Genomic DNA, 14437 nt, shown 5'->3' with positions numbered 1-14437 from the left:
GTAACGCCCGCTCCTTTCAAAGGGCTTTTACTTTTTCTGTGTCAAATGCCTACAGCTTCCCACGCTGCCACTTTCCCATCACCAAAAGGCGGTGCCCGTGTGGCCCAACAGTGGTTTTAATCAGTTTTCACACCTGTCGTTAAACTCAGCCGAGCGCTGGTTTGGCTTTCGGACACCTTTTTTTTCACCAGGTTTGGGGCCACGAGGTTTGGGTGGTGCTGGGGCCCCGCGTCCCTGAGCTTTGGGAGTTGCTTGAGCAGCACCTCGGAAACAGAGGGGGCTCAGTGCTGGCCCTGACCCTGTTCCCCAGCACGGCTCTGCGGGACTTCAGGAACCGCCCCTGGAGGTTTTGGTGTTGCCTGCGGGCTTCTGCTCCACGCCTGGCCATGGAAGAAGGATGTGGGTGCCGGCACAGGGACCGTGGGTGCTGGTGGGGGCGTCCTGTTGGGGACAGGATGGGGACCCTGTGGGGGGATGGGGCCCTGCTGCCACCACCGGGGAAGGGACGCGGGGCTGAGGGGTGGAGGAGCCCTGACCCAGCCCCCAGCTCAGCCACATCCCACCCCATGGGGCCGGCATCCCCTTGGGGTCGGCATCCCCGCTGCCCCTGGAGCCGCAGCGAGGCCGAGGATCGGGGCCGGTGGCAGCGGCTGCGCCCAGACCCCTCCGGGGACCCCGCTGGGACCCCCCCGAGTCCCAGCCGAGCCACGGGGCCGCCGCCGGGTGCCCACCCGTGGGTGCCCATCGCCGGGTGCCCACCCGGGGGTGCTCGGGGCTGCTTTTGGGGACGCGGCGGGGCCGGGGGCGGCTGCAGGGAGCGCGGCAGCCACAGCGGGGCGGTGCAGCCTCAGCAACCGGCCCCGGCTCGGCCTTAGCGCAGCTCCGTGCTCTAGGATCATCATTATTATTATTATTACTATTATTATTATTATTATTATTATTATTATTATTATTATTATTATTATTATTATTATTATTATTATCATCATCATCATCATCATCATCCCGTTAATTACTGCACAATGAGGAGGGGCAGAAGGGGCAGCGACGCCCCCGAGATCAGGCCCGGGGCTCTGCCCCCCCCCCCTCGGAGAGACCCCAGCCGGGGCCGGGGCTCGTTTTTTAGCTGATTTTGCCTGATTTCCCCTCTGACCCCAGGTAAGGCCGCTGCTCCTCACCTGCAGTCATTCACCGCAGCGCTTGGAGTTCAGACGGGGCTTTTGTGATTTTATTTGTTCAGATTTGCACAGGGAAGGTGTGAAACCCGCTAGGGCTGCCCCGAGAGAGAACCCCCCGCGTCCTTCCCCCTGCTCCCACCTCTCCCAGAGCCACCACCTCCCGTGCCTGTGACCCGCTGTCCCCTTTGGTGCCAGGTCCCTCCTCCAGCTGCCCCTCGCCCCCCCCAGCTGCCCGCTGCCCCCCATCTCCCCTGAGTACCCGCACCTACCCCTGGGTACCCCCAGCTGCCCAGGGTCCCTCAGCACCTCCCCATTTGCCCCAGGTTTCCCCCATCTCCCCCCGTTCCCCCCACTTTACCCCATGCCCCCCCTCTGCCTCTGCATCCCCCTCTCTGCCCCTGTGTCCCCCCCCCTCTGCCCCACTTTCCCCCACTAATGCCTGTGTCCCCCCAGATGCCCCCATAAGCTCCCCATACACCCCCTGTGTCCCCCCATCTTCCCCATTCCCCCTCCCTACTCCTGGGTGCCCCCCATCTACCCTCACATCCCCCCCCCCGTGTCCGTCCCCATGTGCCCCCTGACCCCCCTCAACTGCCCCTGGCTCCCCCCCATCCTCCCCATGCCCCCCTTATCTGTCCCTGTGTCCCCCCCTCTTCCCCCATGCCCCCCCTATACACCCTTTGGGCTCCCCCCATTCCACCCTACATAATCCCTAAATTCCCCCCTCCCCCCCCAACCTACCCCCGGGTCCCCCCACCTTCCTCATAACCCCCATACTCTCCTTGATCTCCTCCTTTTCCCCATATCCCCTATCTGTCCCTGCACCCCCTCATCTGCCCCCATACCCCCCCATACACTCCCTGGGCCTCCCCATCTTCCCCATATCCCTGTATCTACCCCCATCTCCCCCCATGCCCCCCATATGTTCTCTGTGTCCCCCCACCTTCCCCATACCCCCCTATCTACTCCCCCCCTCACCCTACATACCCCTGCTTCCCCCCATCTGCCCCCATACCCCCCTATATACGCCCTGGGTCCCCCTCCCCCCGTACACCCCTGCACACCCCCCATCTACCCCCATAACCCCATAGCCCCCCCACCTTCCCCGATACCCCCCATATACTCCCTGCGCCCCCCCATCTACCCCCACATCCCCCTATTTACCCCATACCCCTCCATCTACTCCTCGGCTCCCCCATTCCCCCCCCGCGCCCCCTTATTCCCCCCCACCCCATATCCCCACAAATCCCCCCATAACCCCCCCACCCCTCATATTCCCCCCATTTCCCATTCCCCCTACCACCCCATAACCCCCCACCCCCAATTTTCCCCCATCCCCCCCATTCCCCCAACCCTCCCCACACCCCCCATTCCCCCCAACTCCCCATATTCCCCCTGCCCCCCTATTCCTCCAACCCCTCCCATATTCCCCCTACTCCCTCATTTCCCCCCCACCCCCTATATTCCCCCCAACCCCTCATTTCCCCCCACCCCCCAGATTCCCCCAGATTCCCCCATACCCTCCCATTTTCCCCCACCCTCCCATTCCCCCCTGCCACCCCATAACCCCCCCAACCCCAATTTTCCCCCAACCCCCCCATTCCCCCCAACCCTCCCAATCCCCCCCCACACCCCCCATTCCCCCCAACTCCCCATATTCCCCTTACCCCCCCATATTCCCTCAACCCCCCCCATACCCCCCATACACCCCCCCACCCCCAATTTCCCCCCTACCCCCCCACGCCCCCCCCCCTCTTAGGGGCGTCCCCCTCCCCTCCCATCCCCTCTCAGCGGGGCGGGGCGGGGCAGAGCCGTGCGGGCCGGGGGAGGGCCGTGCCGTGCCGTTGCCGTGCCGGGGAGGGTCGGGCTCGGGCTGGGGCTGGGGCTGGGGCTGAGGCTGGGGCTGTGCCGGGCGGCTCGGCGGCGGCCCCCCCCCCGCTCGCACACCGCCTCCCGCGGGCGGCGGCGGCAACAAAGGCTCCGTCCCCGCCCCGCCGCCGCCGCCGCTGCCCGAAGATGCCCGCGGAGCCGCCGCCGCCGCCGCCCGCCCGGGGCCCGCGGGGCCTCGCGGTGCCGCTGCTGCTGCTGCTGCTGCTGGGGGGGGGCGCCCGCCCCGCCGCGGTGAGTGTGGGGGGCGAGGGGCCGGGGGGGTGTTTAGGGGGGTGAGGGTGAGGGGACCCCAATGTTGGATGTCGGGGGGTGGGCGCGGGTCTTTGGAGGGTGGGGTTCGGGCTCGGGGTTGGTTTGGTTTTGGGGGGGGTGATGGGGAGTTTTGGGGCAGAGAGAACCTATACAAATATCTTCAGCCCCCCCCCCTCCACCACCCGCTGCAGCCCCCCTGAAGAGCAGCAGCCCCCACCCCAACCTCTCCCCACACAGCGGGTGCCCCCCCACAACCTCCTCCCCTACAGCCCCCCCCCCCCCAAAGGATGCTCCCCCCAACCCCAAGGGATGCCCCCCACCCCCCTCAGAGGGTGCCCCCCTAAGCCGTGTTCCAGCCCCCCAACGCCTGCCCTCCCGGCCCCCAAGGGATGCTCCTGTCCCCAAGGGATGTCCGTCCCCCCCCCCCCCCCCAAGTGATGCTCGCCCCCAGCCGGGTGCAGGCTGAGGTTTGTGGGGTGCAGGCAGCCGGGAGGGGGGCGCAGGGTGTGCGGGAGGGGGCTGCAGGTAGATGCCGTTTGAAGGTCACGGGGAAATGCGCCTTGAAGCAGCCCCGAGGGGCGGCTGGGGGGAAAATCCCACCTGTGCCCCCTCCCCGCTTCTGGAGGGGGAGAGAAACTTGTGGGGTTTGGCCCCGACCCTGCAAAGATCCAGCCCCGGTGCTGCCCCCCCTGTGGGGCTGAGCCCCCCGGACCCCAGCGTTTCCCATCCCCGCGCTGGTCCCCAGCTCCCCATCCAGGAGGATTTTACAGCCCTGCTCCCAGGAGAGGAATTTGGGCAGGGGCAGGAGGAAGGGGTCAGGGCTGTGGCACTCCCGTCCTCCGTGCAGCCGGGGGAACCCCTCTGCCGGAGCCAGCCTCGAGCAGGTACCCCGTGCCCTGCGCTCCCTGTGCCGTGGTTTGGTTATGGGGACACCCGAGGGACCCGGGTGGCTCTTGGGGTGGCAGCTGTAGGGCGATGCTGTGCGTGCCGGGTCCCGGAACGGGGCTTTCCCTGCGCGCGGAGCGACGGTGGCACCGCACGGCTCGTCGGGGTGTGGGAAGCAGGCAGGCAGGGAGGGATGCAGGCTGCCTTCCCTGCCTTTCCCTCTCCTCGTGAAAAAGTCCCAGGGCCTGGCTGCTTGGTGCTGGACGCCCTGCTGGATTTAATGCTGGATTTAATGCTGGATGTAATGCCACGGAGCCCGCCCCGCTCCCCGGGGGTCCCGGTACCCCCGTTACCACTGCAGTGGGTGTGCGGGGCTGTGGCGGGGGTGTTTGCAGCTCCCCGAAGCAGCAGCTGCAACTTCTGCGTCTCCCAGGGGGCTGCTGAGGCTGTGCCGGGCACACACCGAGCGAGGGCTGCGATTTCCTCGATACAGCAGCCCCGAGCGCTGTGTGGCTCTGGGCACGATGCCGCACGGTCGCGGCGCACCGGGCGTTTATGGCACCCAACATCACACTGGGGAAGAAGGCGTTCAGCCTACAACCCGGGGGGGACCGTGGTGGGGGCTCAGGTCCAGCTTTGGGACAGGTCGTGGTGATGCAGCGCCGGGTGGTCCCAGTCCCTCGCCCATCACAGCCGAGGACCCGCTGGACCCATTTTTGCCGCTGGGTGCCCGCGGTAGTGAGCGCTGTGTCTCCAGCACCCGGTTGTGTGTGTGCCTCCTGCTCCCCCCTCGGTGATCTTAATTTCTTCCATTTGGGGATCTGCAGCTGGCGGGTGGCGGTGCAGCCATTTGCTGAGGATAATTAGCGAGGAAGGGCCGCGGGCTCGTTAAACACGAGGCTTGGAGCTGCCGGGCTGGGGGGGTTCGCTGGGGACCTGGGGGACACGGAGCATCCTCAGCTGGAGGGGGCCAAGGCCTCGCTGCTCCCCTGCTGCTCCTCGCAGTCACTTTACAGCTGTTTGGTGGCACTGGGCAAAGTCTCACCTGTCCCCCCTCCCCAGGTTCTCCAGGATGGGGGCAATGACTTGGAACAGCTCCAGTGCACCCCAGCCGAGTGTCAGGGGGCTGAGAGATGGATTTGGGGACCCCCTTGTGTGTAGGGACAGGGTGACGCTGCCCACAAACCCATCCCTGTGTTGTTGCTGGATCCTGGTCCCCACCTGGCTGGTGGCATCGGGGCCGCAACCTGTGTGAGAGCTGCGGGGTGTGCACAGGATGCGTTTTGGGTGAAAATCCTCCTTGGGTATGGAGCGCCCCATCCCCATCCCCTGAATGCTGAGGGGCTGGGTGCTCTGAGCCCTGGGTGTCCCCGGGGACACCGAGCCTGGGGACGCCGTGTCCTGCCCCGTCCCCAGCCCGGCGGATGTTTGCTGACGTCCTGTTTTGTCTCTGTGCCAGCGAGCCCTGCCCGCGCCTTCTCCGGAGCAGCATCCGTCATCCCTAACGAAGCAGCTCTCCTGAAGAGGTTTATTAAAATTCAAATTAATATTTGCACCAAGCGAGCTGACAAATAGCTCCGGCTCCCGGGCTGGGTGCCAGGAGGAGCTGCTCCAGGATGGGACCATCGGGGCGCTGGGCTCGGGGCACGGAGCGGGGTCCCCGTCCTGTCCCCCCTGCTGGGACAGAGCCCGGCTGTGGCGGGTGGCTGGCCCCAGGCTGGGGGAGGTGGCAGCGTGATTCTGGCTGCTCTTGCCCACTCCCTGCCCCGTGTTTTCGCCTTGGAGCTGGTTCTGTCCCCGTTGGGCAGAGGATGAAGTTTTGGATCTGTTTGGGAAATCCAGGTGGCTTGGTGGAGAGGAGACCCTGCTCATGGGGCCACCAGCTCAACCCCATAGCAGCCACCTGAGAAGCCAAGTGTGGCCCCAGGAGCCAGGCAGAAGGGAAAGGAGCCTGGTCCCAGCTGGAAGATGGAGGCAGGCAGGGAAATGGGCATGAGATGGGGGTGAGATGGGAAGGAGCGGGGCCACCGAGCTCGTTGGGGAGCCCAGGGCTGGGGACGACAAGCGTGGTGCTGGTACCAGGGCTGCTCTGTGCCGGGAGGGCGGGCTGGTGATCACTCCCTCCTCCTCCTCCTCCTCTTCTCATGCAGAGCCGGGGCTTTTGCAGCCAAGTGGCATCCAGGGCTGTTTCCTCATGCTCACATTAATTGGGTGCTGTGGGCAAAGGGTGGGTTAATGAGTGTTAATTGGTGAGGGTGACCCCTGCACCGTGGTGGTGCCACCAGTGCTGGGCTCCCGGAGGAGCGGGTTGGCCTCGTCCCCGTGATGGGAGTCCCAGCTTGGGATGGGATGAGAGGAGCCCCCAGCCCCTGCCACCCCAGCCCCTGGGCAGGATTTTGTCCTGGCCCCTTCTGGCAGCCCGCAGCTTAGGGATCAGCTCGGCACCGTAATCGCTGAGGGCGCAGATCAGCCGTAACCTCTCGCAGGTGCCGGTGGCTCGGGTCTGTGTCCCTGCCGGAGCCCTGCCGAGGTGGACGGACAGATGGACACGTGGCGGGTCTGAGGAAGCAGCCAAGGGCTGTGGATCACCTTTCCTTGCTCTGGCTCCATCACCCCCAGCCCCTCCTGGGATGGCTTCAGGCACGGGCTGGGTTTTTTTGGGGTGGGTTCTGTGGGGTTACATCGCTGTGCCCACCGCGGCGCTGGAGACGGAGCCTCAGCTCGTGTGCGGAGGGAGGAGCGGAGCCTCGGGAGCATTTTCCAGCTTTTCCCTCCTCTCTTTGTGCCTTTCCCTGGTCCCTCGATGTGCATTGACAGGGGGGAGCAGGAATTCCTCCCCCCGGGAGCAGCGTACCCAGCGGCAGGGCTGCTGCCAGCCTCAGCATCCCCGGGGACAGCAGGGGTGGGAGGCAGGGAGCCGGGGCGGAACAGAGGGAGCAGAGGGAACAGAGGGAACAGAGGGAACAGAGGGCTTTTTGTGGCGGCGCGTAGAGCTCGCCCAGTTAATTAATGTGACATTTACGCCGAGCTCCCCGTGCAGGGCTGCGCGGGGCAAAAGCCCTTTGTGGCCAGCACCGCGGAGCAGGATGGGGCCCCCCAAAGGTGAAGGGCAGCTCCTGGGGTCGCCAAACCCAGCCCTGCCGGAGCATCCCCCCCCGCCTCCAAGTGAGGTTTGGGGGAAGAAATGGGTTTCAGGGGGTGGCACAGGATGCCTTTTGTTGTTGTTGTTGCTTTGAAGGGGAAAGCGTTTTCAGAGCTGGTTATTTTAAAGCTTTTTTTTGTTTTGTTTTGTTTTAAAAAAATGATTTCAGCTAATTCCAGTCCTGGTTAAAGCCGAATTTAACCCAGCTGTGCTGCTGCAAGCAGTGCCCGGAGCTGGGGGGTGGCGTTGGATGGGGTGGGCAGCAATGAGGAGCACAGCAGCACCACCTCCTGCCCTGGGGGGTGCTCCCCAAACCAAGCATCCCCCTCTCGTGCTTCAGCACCACAAAATGAGCGATTCGAGCCCACAAAACGAGCGATTTGAGTCCTGCCTGCTCTGGGCCGGGACATTTGCTCTGCCCCGGCTGTGTTTATGTCCCCGCAGCTCTCCGCGGCCGCGCTGCAAAACATCTCCCTGCCTTGGAGAGGCTTGGACGCGGCTCAGAGGAGTTATTTCCAGATAAAAATAACAGCAGTGATCTTGGGGCTGCTGCTTCTTTCCTGGCCAAGGGAGAAATGAGGCTGGTTTTAGCGACAAGAGGGGGTGAATCCTTGCTGAAGGATTGCCCCCGGCCGCTTTCACCTCCTGCAGTCGGGGTGGAGGCAGCTGGGGGAGGCTGGAGCTGGGGCAGCCTCATCCCTCGGGCAGCTCTGAGCAAAACTTGTTGGCAAAAGGGTTTCTTTGCCAAAAAATGCTGTTTTCTGGAGGAGGAGGCCGAAGCTATTTCGTGAGCCGCGTTGGTCGGGCTGAAGAACTGCTGTGAGGAGGGCATGCCTTGCCGAGCACGTGCTCGCCTTGTTTTTTTTTTTAAGTGATGCTCATGTTAGCAAACATCCAAAATACACCAGAGGGCTGTGTTTTGGGAAAGGAGAGTGGGAGTTCTGGTTAAAAATGGTCTTATATATATATATATATATATATATATATATATATATATATATATATATATATATATATATATATATATATAATTTTTTTTTCTCCAGGAAATGTAGAACTTTTTTTTCCTCTTTTGGAGGCTTTTTGGCAAGTAGCATCACCCAACCTCTAATTTTCCTTCTCCCTCTTGTGCAGGCTGCCCGTCCATTTGCTAAAGGCAAGGTGAGGGTTTGGTGGGGGTCCCCCACCCCCAGCACAGGGCTCTGCAGATCTGAGCAGGGTGACAGCGGCGGTGGCACTAGGGGGCATGGGGAGAAAGTGGGGGCCTGCTGGGGATGGTGCTCAGCCTGCTCCGAAGCCCTGGCTCTGTCTCAGTGGAAAATCGTGGAGCTGCCAGGTATTTGTTGATGGAAGGGGGTGATTCTGTGCAGCGATGCTCTCGTCTGTGCCTGGCAGAGCGCAGGGTTCCCTTTTTTGGCGCTGCGGCGAGCTGGCACAGACGGAGAGGGGACCTGTGCCGGGAGGACATCGGGGCGATTTGGGGCTGGGAAATGCCGGGGTTGTGGCTCTGTGAACCAGCATCACTGCTTCCTCCTCCTCCTCTTCCTCTGTGCTGCGGGGCTGCGATACGGACCACCAGCTCCTTCTGCGCTGTGAGCACTAATCAGGCTCTAATTAGCCACAAGCCCGTTGCAGGTCACTGCCCGAGGGGCTGAGCTGTGCCTGGAGGCTCACATCCACGTGTGTCCGCCACTGCCTCCATCCCAGGAGGGCTTCAGACCTCGGGGGGCTCCCGATGTGGGTTAAAATCCATCACCACCAGTGGGAGCGTGCTGGCACACACCTGCAGATGGGGCATAAATCGGGGCTCAAGACACCACGGGTGGTGATCTGGGATGCAATAGGGTCCTGAGCTGGCCTTGGTGGCTGTGGGATGTCACCATCCCACCGGGGATACAGGCGCTGGAGGTGCTGGGACCCGCAGGTGAGCTCCAGGCACTGCCCCGCAGCAGCCGGCTGCCTCTGCTCACAGCGCCTGGCCTCTGTAATTGGTTGTTTTTGTTTGCTCCTGGCGCTGAAAGGAGCTGTTTCTCCCCATTTATCAGCAGATAATTGTTTTGGGTGCAACTTGGTAGTTAGCTGCCTGGCAGGCTGCAATTAGGCTCCTGGAGAGGGCTGCGGGAGGGTTGGCGAGCTGGCTGGGCTCTTGGGTGTCCCTCCCCCGGTACTGGGGTGTCCCCAGCACTGCTCTGGTCAGGGACTGTTCCCAGCCATCGGTGGGGCTGCGGGTTGCAAGGGCTGCAGAAGTTTGAGTGCTAATTAGCAGCTGTAATTGGGGTAACCCAGTATGTTCTCCCTCACCCCCCTCCTGCCTTACATTCAGGGCTGAATTGTTTTTTTCCTGCAGCACCCCCGTGCTCCTCTGACCCCAGACACTTCCTGGCCGTGGCACTTAGAGCCATGTAGGACCCACAACGGGGGTCCCAAATGCCCTTAAAGCCACCCTGCTTGCAAGCCCCAGGGATGTGGGCACTGCCCATGTGGGGTGGGGGGACGAGTCCTGGCTGCAGAACTTCCCCCATCCCTTTGTTTTCCAGGAGGAGGAGGAGGGAGGTGAAGGCTCTTCTTGTGGGGAATCAGGGGACCCCACCAAGTGCCAGCTGGCATGTGGGGGTCCGAGGGGCATTTATGGGCTTGTAGGGGCTACCAGGGGCTGTATTGTCCCTAGAGGGGCACATACGTCCCTATGGATGCTTCCCCTCAGTGGCAGTGCCGACCACATCTGGAGCAGATGAGGCTCCTCGCGTATTTTTGGCAGAGAGGGGATGAAGCCCAGCCAGGCTGTGTGTGTGCAGCATCCAGCCTCAGCTGGGCTCAGCCTGGGGAGGAAATGGGATTTATCCCGCCCGCAAAGGGAGCGCAGCTGGGGCTGAAGGAAGCAAGAAGGGCTCCGTGTCCTGCCTCTCTGCTGCTGGAGGAGTGAGTTTCTGGGCTAAAACTGTGAATTTTGGGGTCTCACTGGGGCTGTCTCCTTGGGGTGCTTTGGGCATTTGCGTTTGGTTTTGCTCTGGGCTAAAGTCACCGGGGAAGGGCTGTGGGCTCCTCCGTATCGCCCCTGGGATGATACCCACTGAGCAGCAGGAGGGTTCCGGGGTTCTGGAGATGGGGCTGTGCTCCCCGGTGGATGAATTTTGGGGACCAGGCAGGGTCCCCCCTGTGCCTCCCTCCTGCAGACTGGGGCCGCATCCTGCCCTTCCCGGTGTGATTCCAGCCGCTCCTTCCCACGTGTCCTCGGAGCTCGCCTGCAGCTATAAATACCTCGGAAAGCAGCAGCCCCCCGAAGGCTCTGGGTGCTATATTTAGTTCCCTGCAGCAGAAAGACATCTTGCGAGGAGGCCGGGTGGTGGTGGCACCTCCTGCATCCCTCCAGGAGGAGGAGAAGGGGATGTGGCCGGGCTGTCCGTGTCCCCTGTCCCCGTGCTGTGCCGTCCCCGGCTGGTGGCACCGCCGTGGCTCCGTGCCGGGTCTCCGCTTGTGCCAAGCATCAGCACCAGGCTGATGTCTGGGCGGAGAGGAAAGGGGCATAAAACATTTATAGCCCTTGAAAATCGTCAAGGAAATGTCTGTCTCGGTTAAAATAGCTGGAGCAATTAGAGGGAGAGGAAAAAAAAAAAGGCTCGGTTTGTGTTATTGCAGCCCGGCTCTTTTCCAGGCATTTCCCATCCACAGGGGCTGCAGCCTCCCTGCTCCCCATGCCCTGCAGGCAGGGGTAAGGTCCAAGCCCAGCTCTCCTACCTCCAGCACCTCCAGGCCTGCAAGCACAACCTTGTGTCCCCCCTGGGGATGTGGAGAAACCCCCTGGGCTCCCAGGGAGGTGTGAACGTCCCTGGGATGGTGCCTGCTGCTACCCGGAGCCTGGAAAGTCATGTTGCTGTGCTGCTGAAGTGTAGGGAAGTGGAGGGAAAAAAGAGCCCTTTATGAGGACGAGGTGGCCTGTTGGGACACGAAACCAGGGGCTGGTTGGAGTTTCAGGCTAATAAACGTCCCGACTTTGTTTGCTTTTGCAGCGTTGTGCCTTTCCCATGCAGTCACAGCTGCTCTCTGAAAACCCTCAGTGTGTGAAAACCCCCTTCAGTTTCCTTCAGAAACCAAGACCTGGGCTCTGTTTCCTTCCCCCTCTGGGCTGTGAGCTCCTTGGGGCCGTGCCTTCAAAGCTCCGCCAGGCAGAAGCGGCGCTGGGGTCTCCCGGCTTTGGTTTCCCTCCTGGTCTGACAATTTGGGGGCTGTGGCGAGGACAGCAGCAGGTCTCAGGAGATGGTGAGGCCGTATCCTGGCTGTGGCTGGCGTGGGGACACTGGTGTGTGCCACCAGTCCACCTGGTGGGATGCTGGTACCCAACCCATGCAGGGATGCTGCTGGATTTGGCAGTCCCCATGTGGGGATGCTGCTGTGTTTGTCAGTGCACTGACCACCCACCCTCAGAAAAAAGACTCATTTCTTCCCCTCTCAGGCCATGACACAGAGGCAAGCCAGGCAGAATCCATCTCTTTTTCCTCTTGTCTCATCCTCTCGTGCTTTCAGCAGCCGGGCGGTAAAGCAAAGTGCTCTGGGTGTGGAAAAGAGCCTCCGACAAGGGGTGCCGAGGAGCAGCCTCCTCCTGCAGCTGCCGTTTGTTCCTCACCTGCTTGCAGTGACTCAAGCTGTGAGCGAGCTGAGATTTTTTATTTTTTTTTTCCCCCTTTCATTAATAAGTTTTTCTTCAACAGCAGAGCCTGGGAGCGCTGCACAGCTCTGAGTAACGCTGAATGTGCCGGGGAGGGGGCTCTCCTGTGGAAGGCGAAAGCTGCTCTGAATCTTTTTGCTGCTGGAGGAATGTGGAGCACAAACCTCCCTCCTGCCTGCGAGCGGGGCAATGCATGGCAGCAGCAGGTTATGTCTTTTTTTTTTTTTTTTTTTTTTAAATGGCAAAAAGCAGCATTTGTGTGGAAACGAGTCACTTTCTGTGGTCCTTGAGGGAAGGAGCACCCCAGAGGCACTGCCAGCAGCTCCTCGCTCTGTGCTCTGCTGTGCGAAAGATTTGGCTGAGCCCCTGCAGCTCGTGACACAAGTGGGGCCAGATCCTGAGCTCCCTTGTGGAAACTGGTGGCTACTCAGAGCCCCTTGGCCGTTTCCCCTGGGTATTGGTGCTGGGGAGGCTCAGAGGGGCTGAGCTGAGCCCCGGTCCCCCCGTGGGGCTCCCCCAGCCGTGCTGTCCAAAAGTAGGTCGTGGCTGTGCTGGCGTGCAGGCTCCGTCCTCCATCTGTAACCCGGGGATGTAACCCAGGGATGTAACCTGGGGCTACTTATGGGGCTGTGGGATCGGGCATCTCGCACTGCTGCCTCCTCACCCCAGGTGCGCTGCACATCTCCAGCGGCACTTTTCCCCATGGGATCTCTTTTCTCTGAGTGATGTGGCTGGAAAAAAAATAAAGAAATCCCCTTAAAGACGCATTTGCAAAGCGTGAAGCCCACCCAGGCTCGTTTCCCTCTGCGTCCCCATCCCCGAAAGCTGGCCGTGTCCCCCCGGGGTGCCCCTTTGTGCCGGTGCAGGGTGAGTGCAGCTGCTCAGGTCCCTTGGGGAGCAGCGCAGGGCTCGGGGCTGCAGCACGCAGGGGTTTGGAAGCGCAGCATCGTCCTCGCCATCCATCACCATTTCCATGACAACTCCGGGGAAGGTGGGCACAGCTCCTTCCGCGGAGAGCAGGCAGGCTTGGAAACGCCGTGTCCTACTGCTGGGGACAGCGGGCAGCAAAGCACCCCCTGGATTAATTACTCCTAATTAAATGCTGTTTGGGAAAGGCCTGGGAATAGCCACCCCTCCTCCAGCAGCGGTCGAGGGAGCTGCAGTTTGGGAGGGGGGCTCTGTATAAGGCTCCAAGCAGCAAAGCTGTGTGCAGGAGGCTCTGATGTATTCCTGATTAATCATTATTAGGAGGTTCGTTAGCTACAGCTCAGCATGGGAACGGGTTGGGAGGGGCAGCGGGACTCCGGTAATTGAGCTGCAGCAGTTTTAGGAGCAGGTACGGGATGGTTCTCGTGGCACGCTTCACCCAGGACCCTGGTCATTTTTTTCCTTTAAAAGGTGCTTAAATGTGGGATGGACAAAGCTGCCCTCCTTGCCCCTCATAGTCCTTTTTTTTTTTTTTTTTTTATTATTATTTTATTTTAATGAATTTCTTGCCTTTTCTATGCTTGCTCTATAGCCCGGACCAGGATGCTGCCTGCATCCCCCAAACGGTGCTGAGCCCGCTGGTGTCAGGGCTTTCTGGTGGCTTTTAAATAACCACAGTTAAGCCAAGCCCAGAAAATGAAATGGTATTAAAAAATCATCCCACAATTGCTTATTGTGATCATTAAGGCACTTTTTGCTCTGTGGTTTTGGCAGAGTAGCCCCAGGCACACACCGACCCCGTGCCCCTTCTTTGTGAAGCCCCCGAGGGGGGGTCCCGGGTGTGTTTCAGCCCCTGCAGCGCCCACCTGCACAGCGTGGCCCCTGGGTTGCATCCCCCCCGGGGGCAGGAGCTGTCCCCATGTCCCCAGCTAACTGTGGGGCAGAGATGTGGGCTCTCCGAGGCAGGCGTTTGCAATCCCTCGTTGGAAGCTTTGCAGAAAAGAGTTTGGAAACACAGGTCCCACGTCCTGTAACAGGTGGGTAATTCCCCTCCTGTGCCCGCACGTTTCCACCCCAAACCTCGTCCCGCCAGCAGCAGTGAGGTCATTTTGGGCTCCCCGGCGGCGCCAGAAACAATTGCTCATTGTGCTCCCCGGGAAGCGAGGAAGGGGATGAGGTGGTGCAGCCAAAGCACCGGGATGGGCTTGCTGGTGGCTGCCCGCTCCCCACCCCACATTCAATAAGCTGGGCTTTGTTTTTTTTTTTCCTGCTCCTGGCCTTCCTGGAAGTGTTTTGGGAAGGGTTTTGCACTATTGGGCCTGCAAGGTTTTCGGGCTGGACCCCCCCCAGCTGGTTCCCAGCCGCGATTTGGCGCTGGGAGCCCGGTGCATGGGGGCGAGGGCTCGGGCGGTGCTCAGCTGCTCCTGCAGGGGAATTGCTCTGTCCTCGTGCTGCCGCTGTGTAGCAGAGGGCTGCAGCCTGGGCAGGCAGTGAGCGGCA

General features: G+C 61.5%; 1 protein-coding gene across 1 annotated transcript in view; it reads left to right on the top strand.

Annotated features, from left to right (window-relative positions):
* Positions 1-3110: 3110 nt before the first annotated feature.
* SDC3 (syndecan 3) overlaps positions 3111-14437 on the top strand; it is a 30078-nt gene continuing 18751 nt past the window's right edge. The window contains exon 1 of the mRNA XM_082777357.1: positions 3111-3299. Within this exon, the coding sequence (XP_082633483.1) occupies positions 3195-3299 (105 nt within the window). The 5' untranslated portion in view covers positions 3111-3194. The remainder of the gene's footprint in view (positions 3300-14437) is intronic.

Source organism: Aythya marila (assembly GCF_965140915.1).
Source record: "Aythya marila genome assembly, chromosome: 22".
NCBI classification, from domain to species: domain Eukaryota; kingdom Metazoa; phylum Chordata; class Aves; order Anseriformes; family Anatidae; genus Aythya; species Aythya marila.
This window is presented reverse-complemented; position numbering and strand designations above follow the sequence as displayed.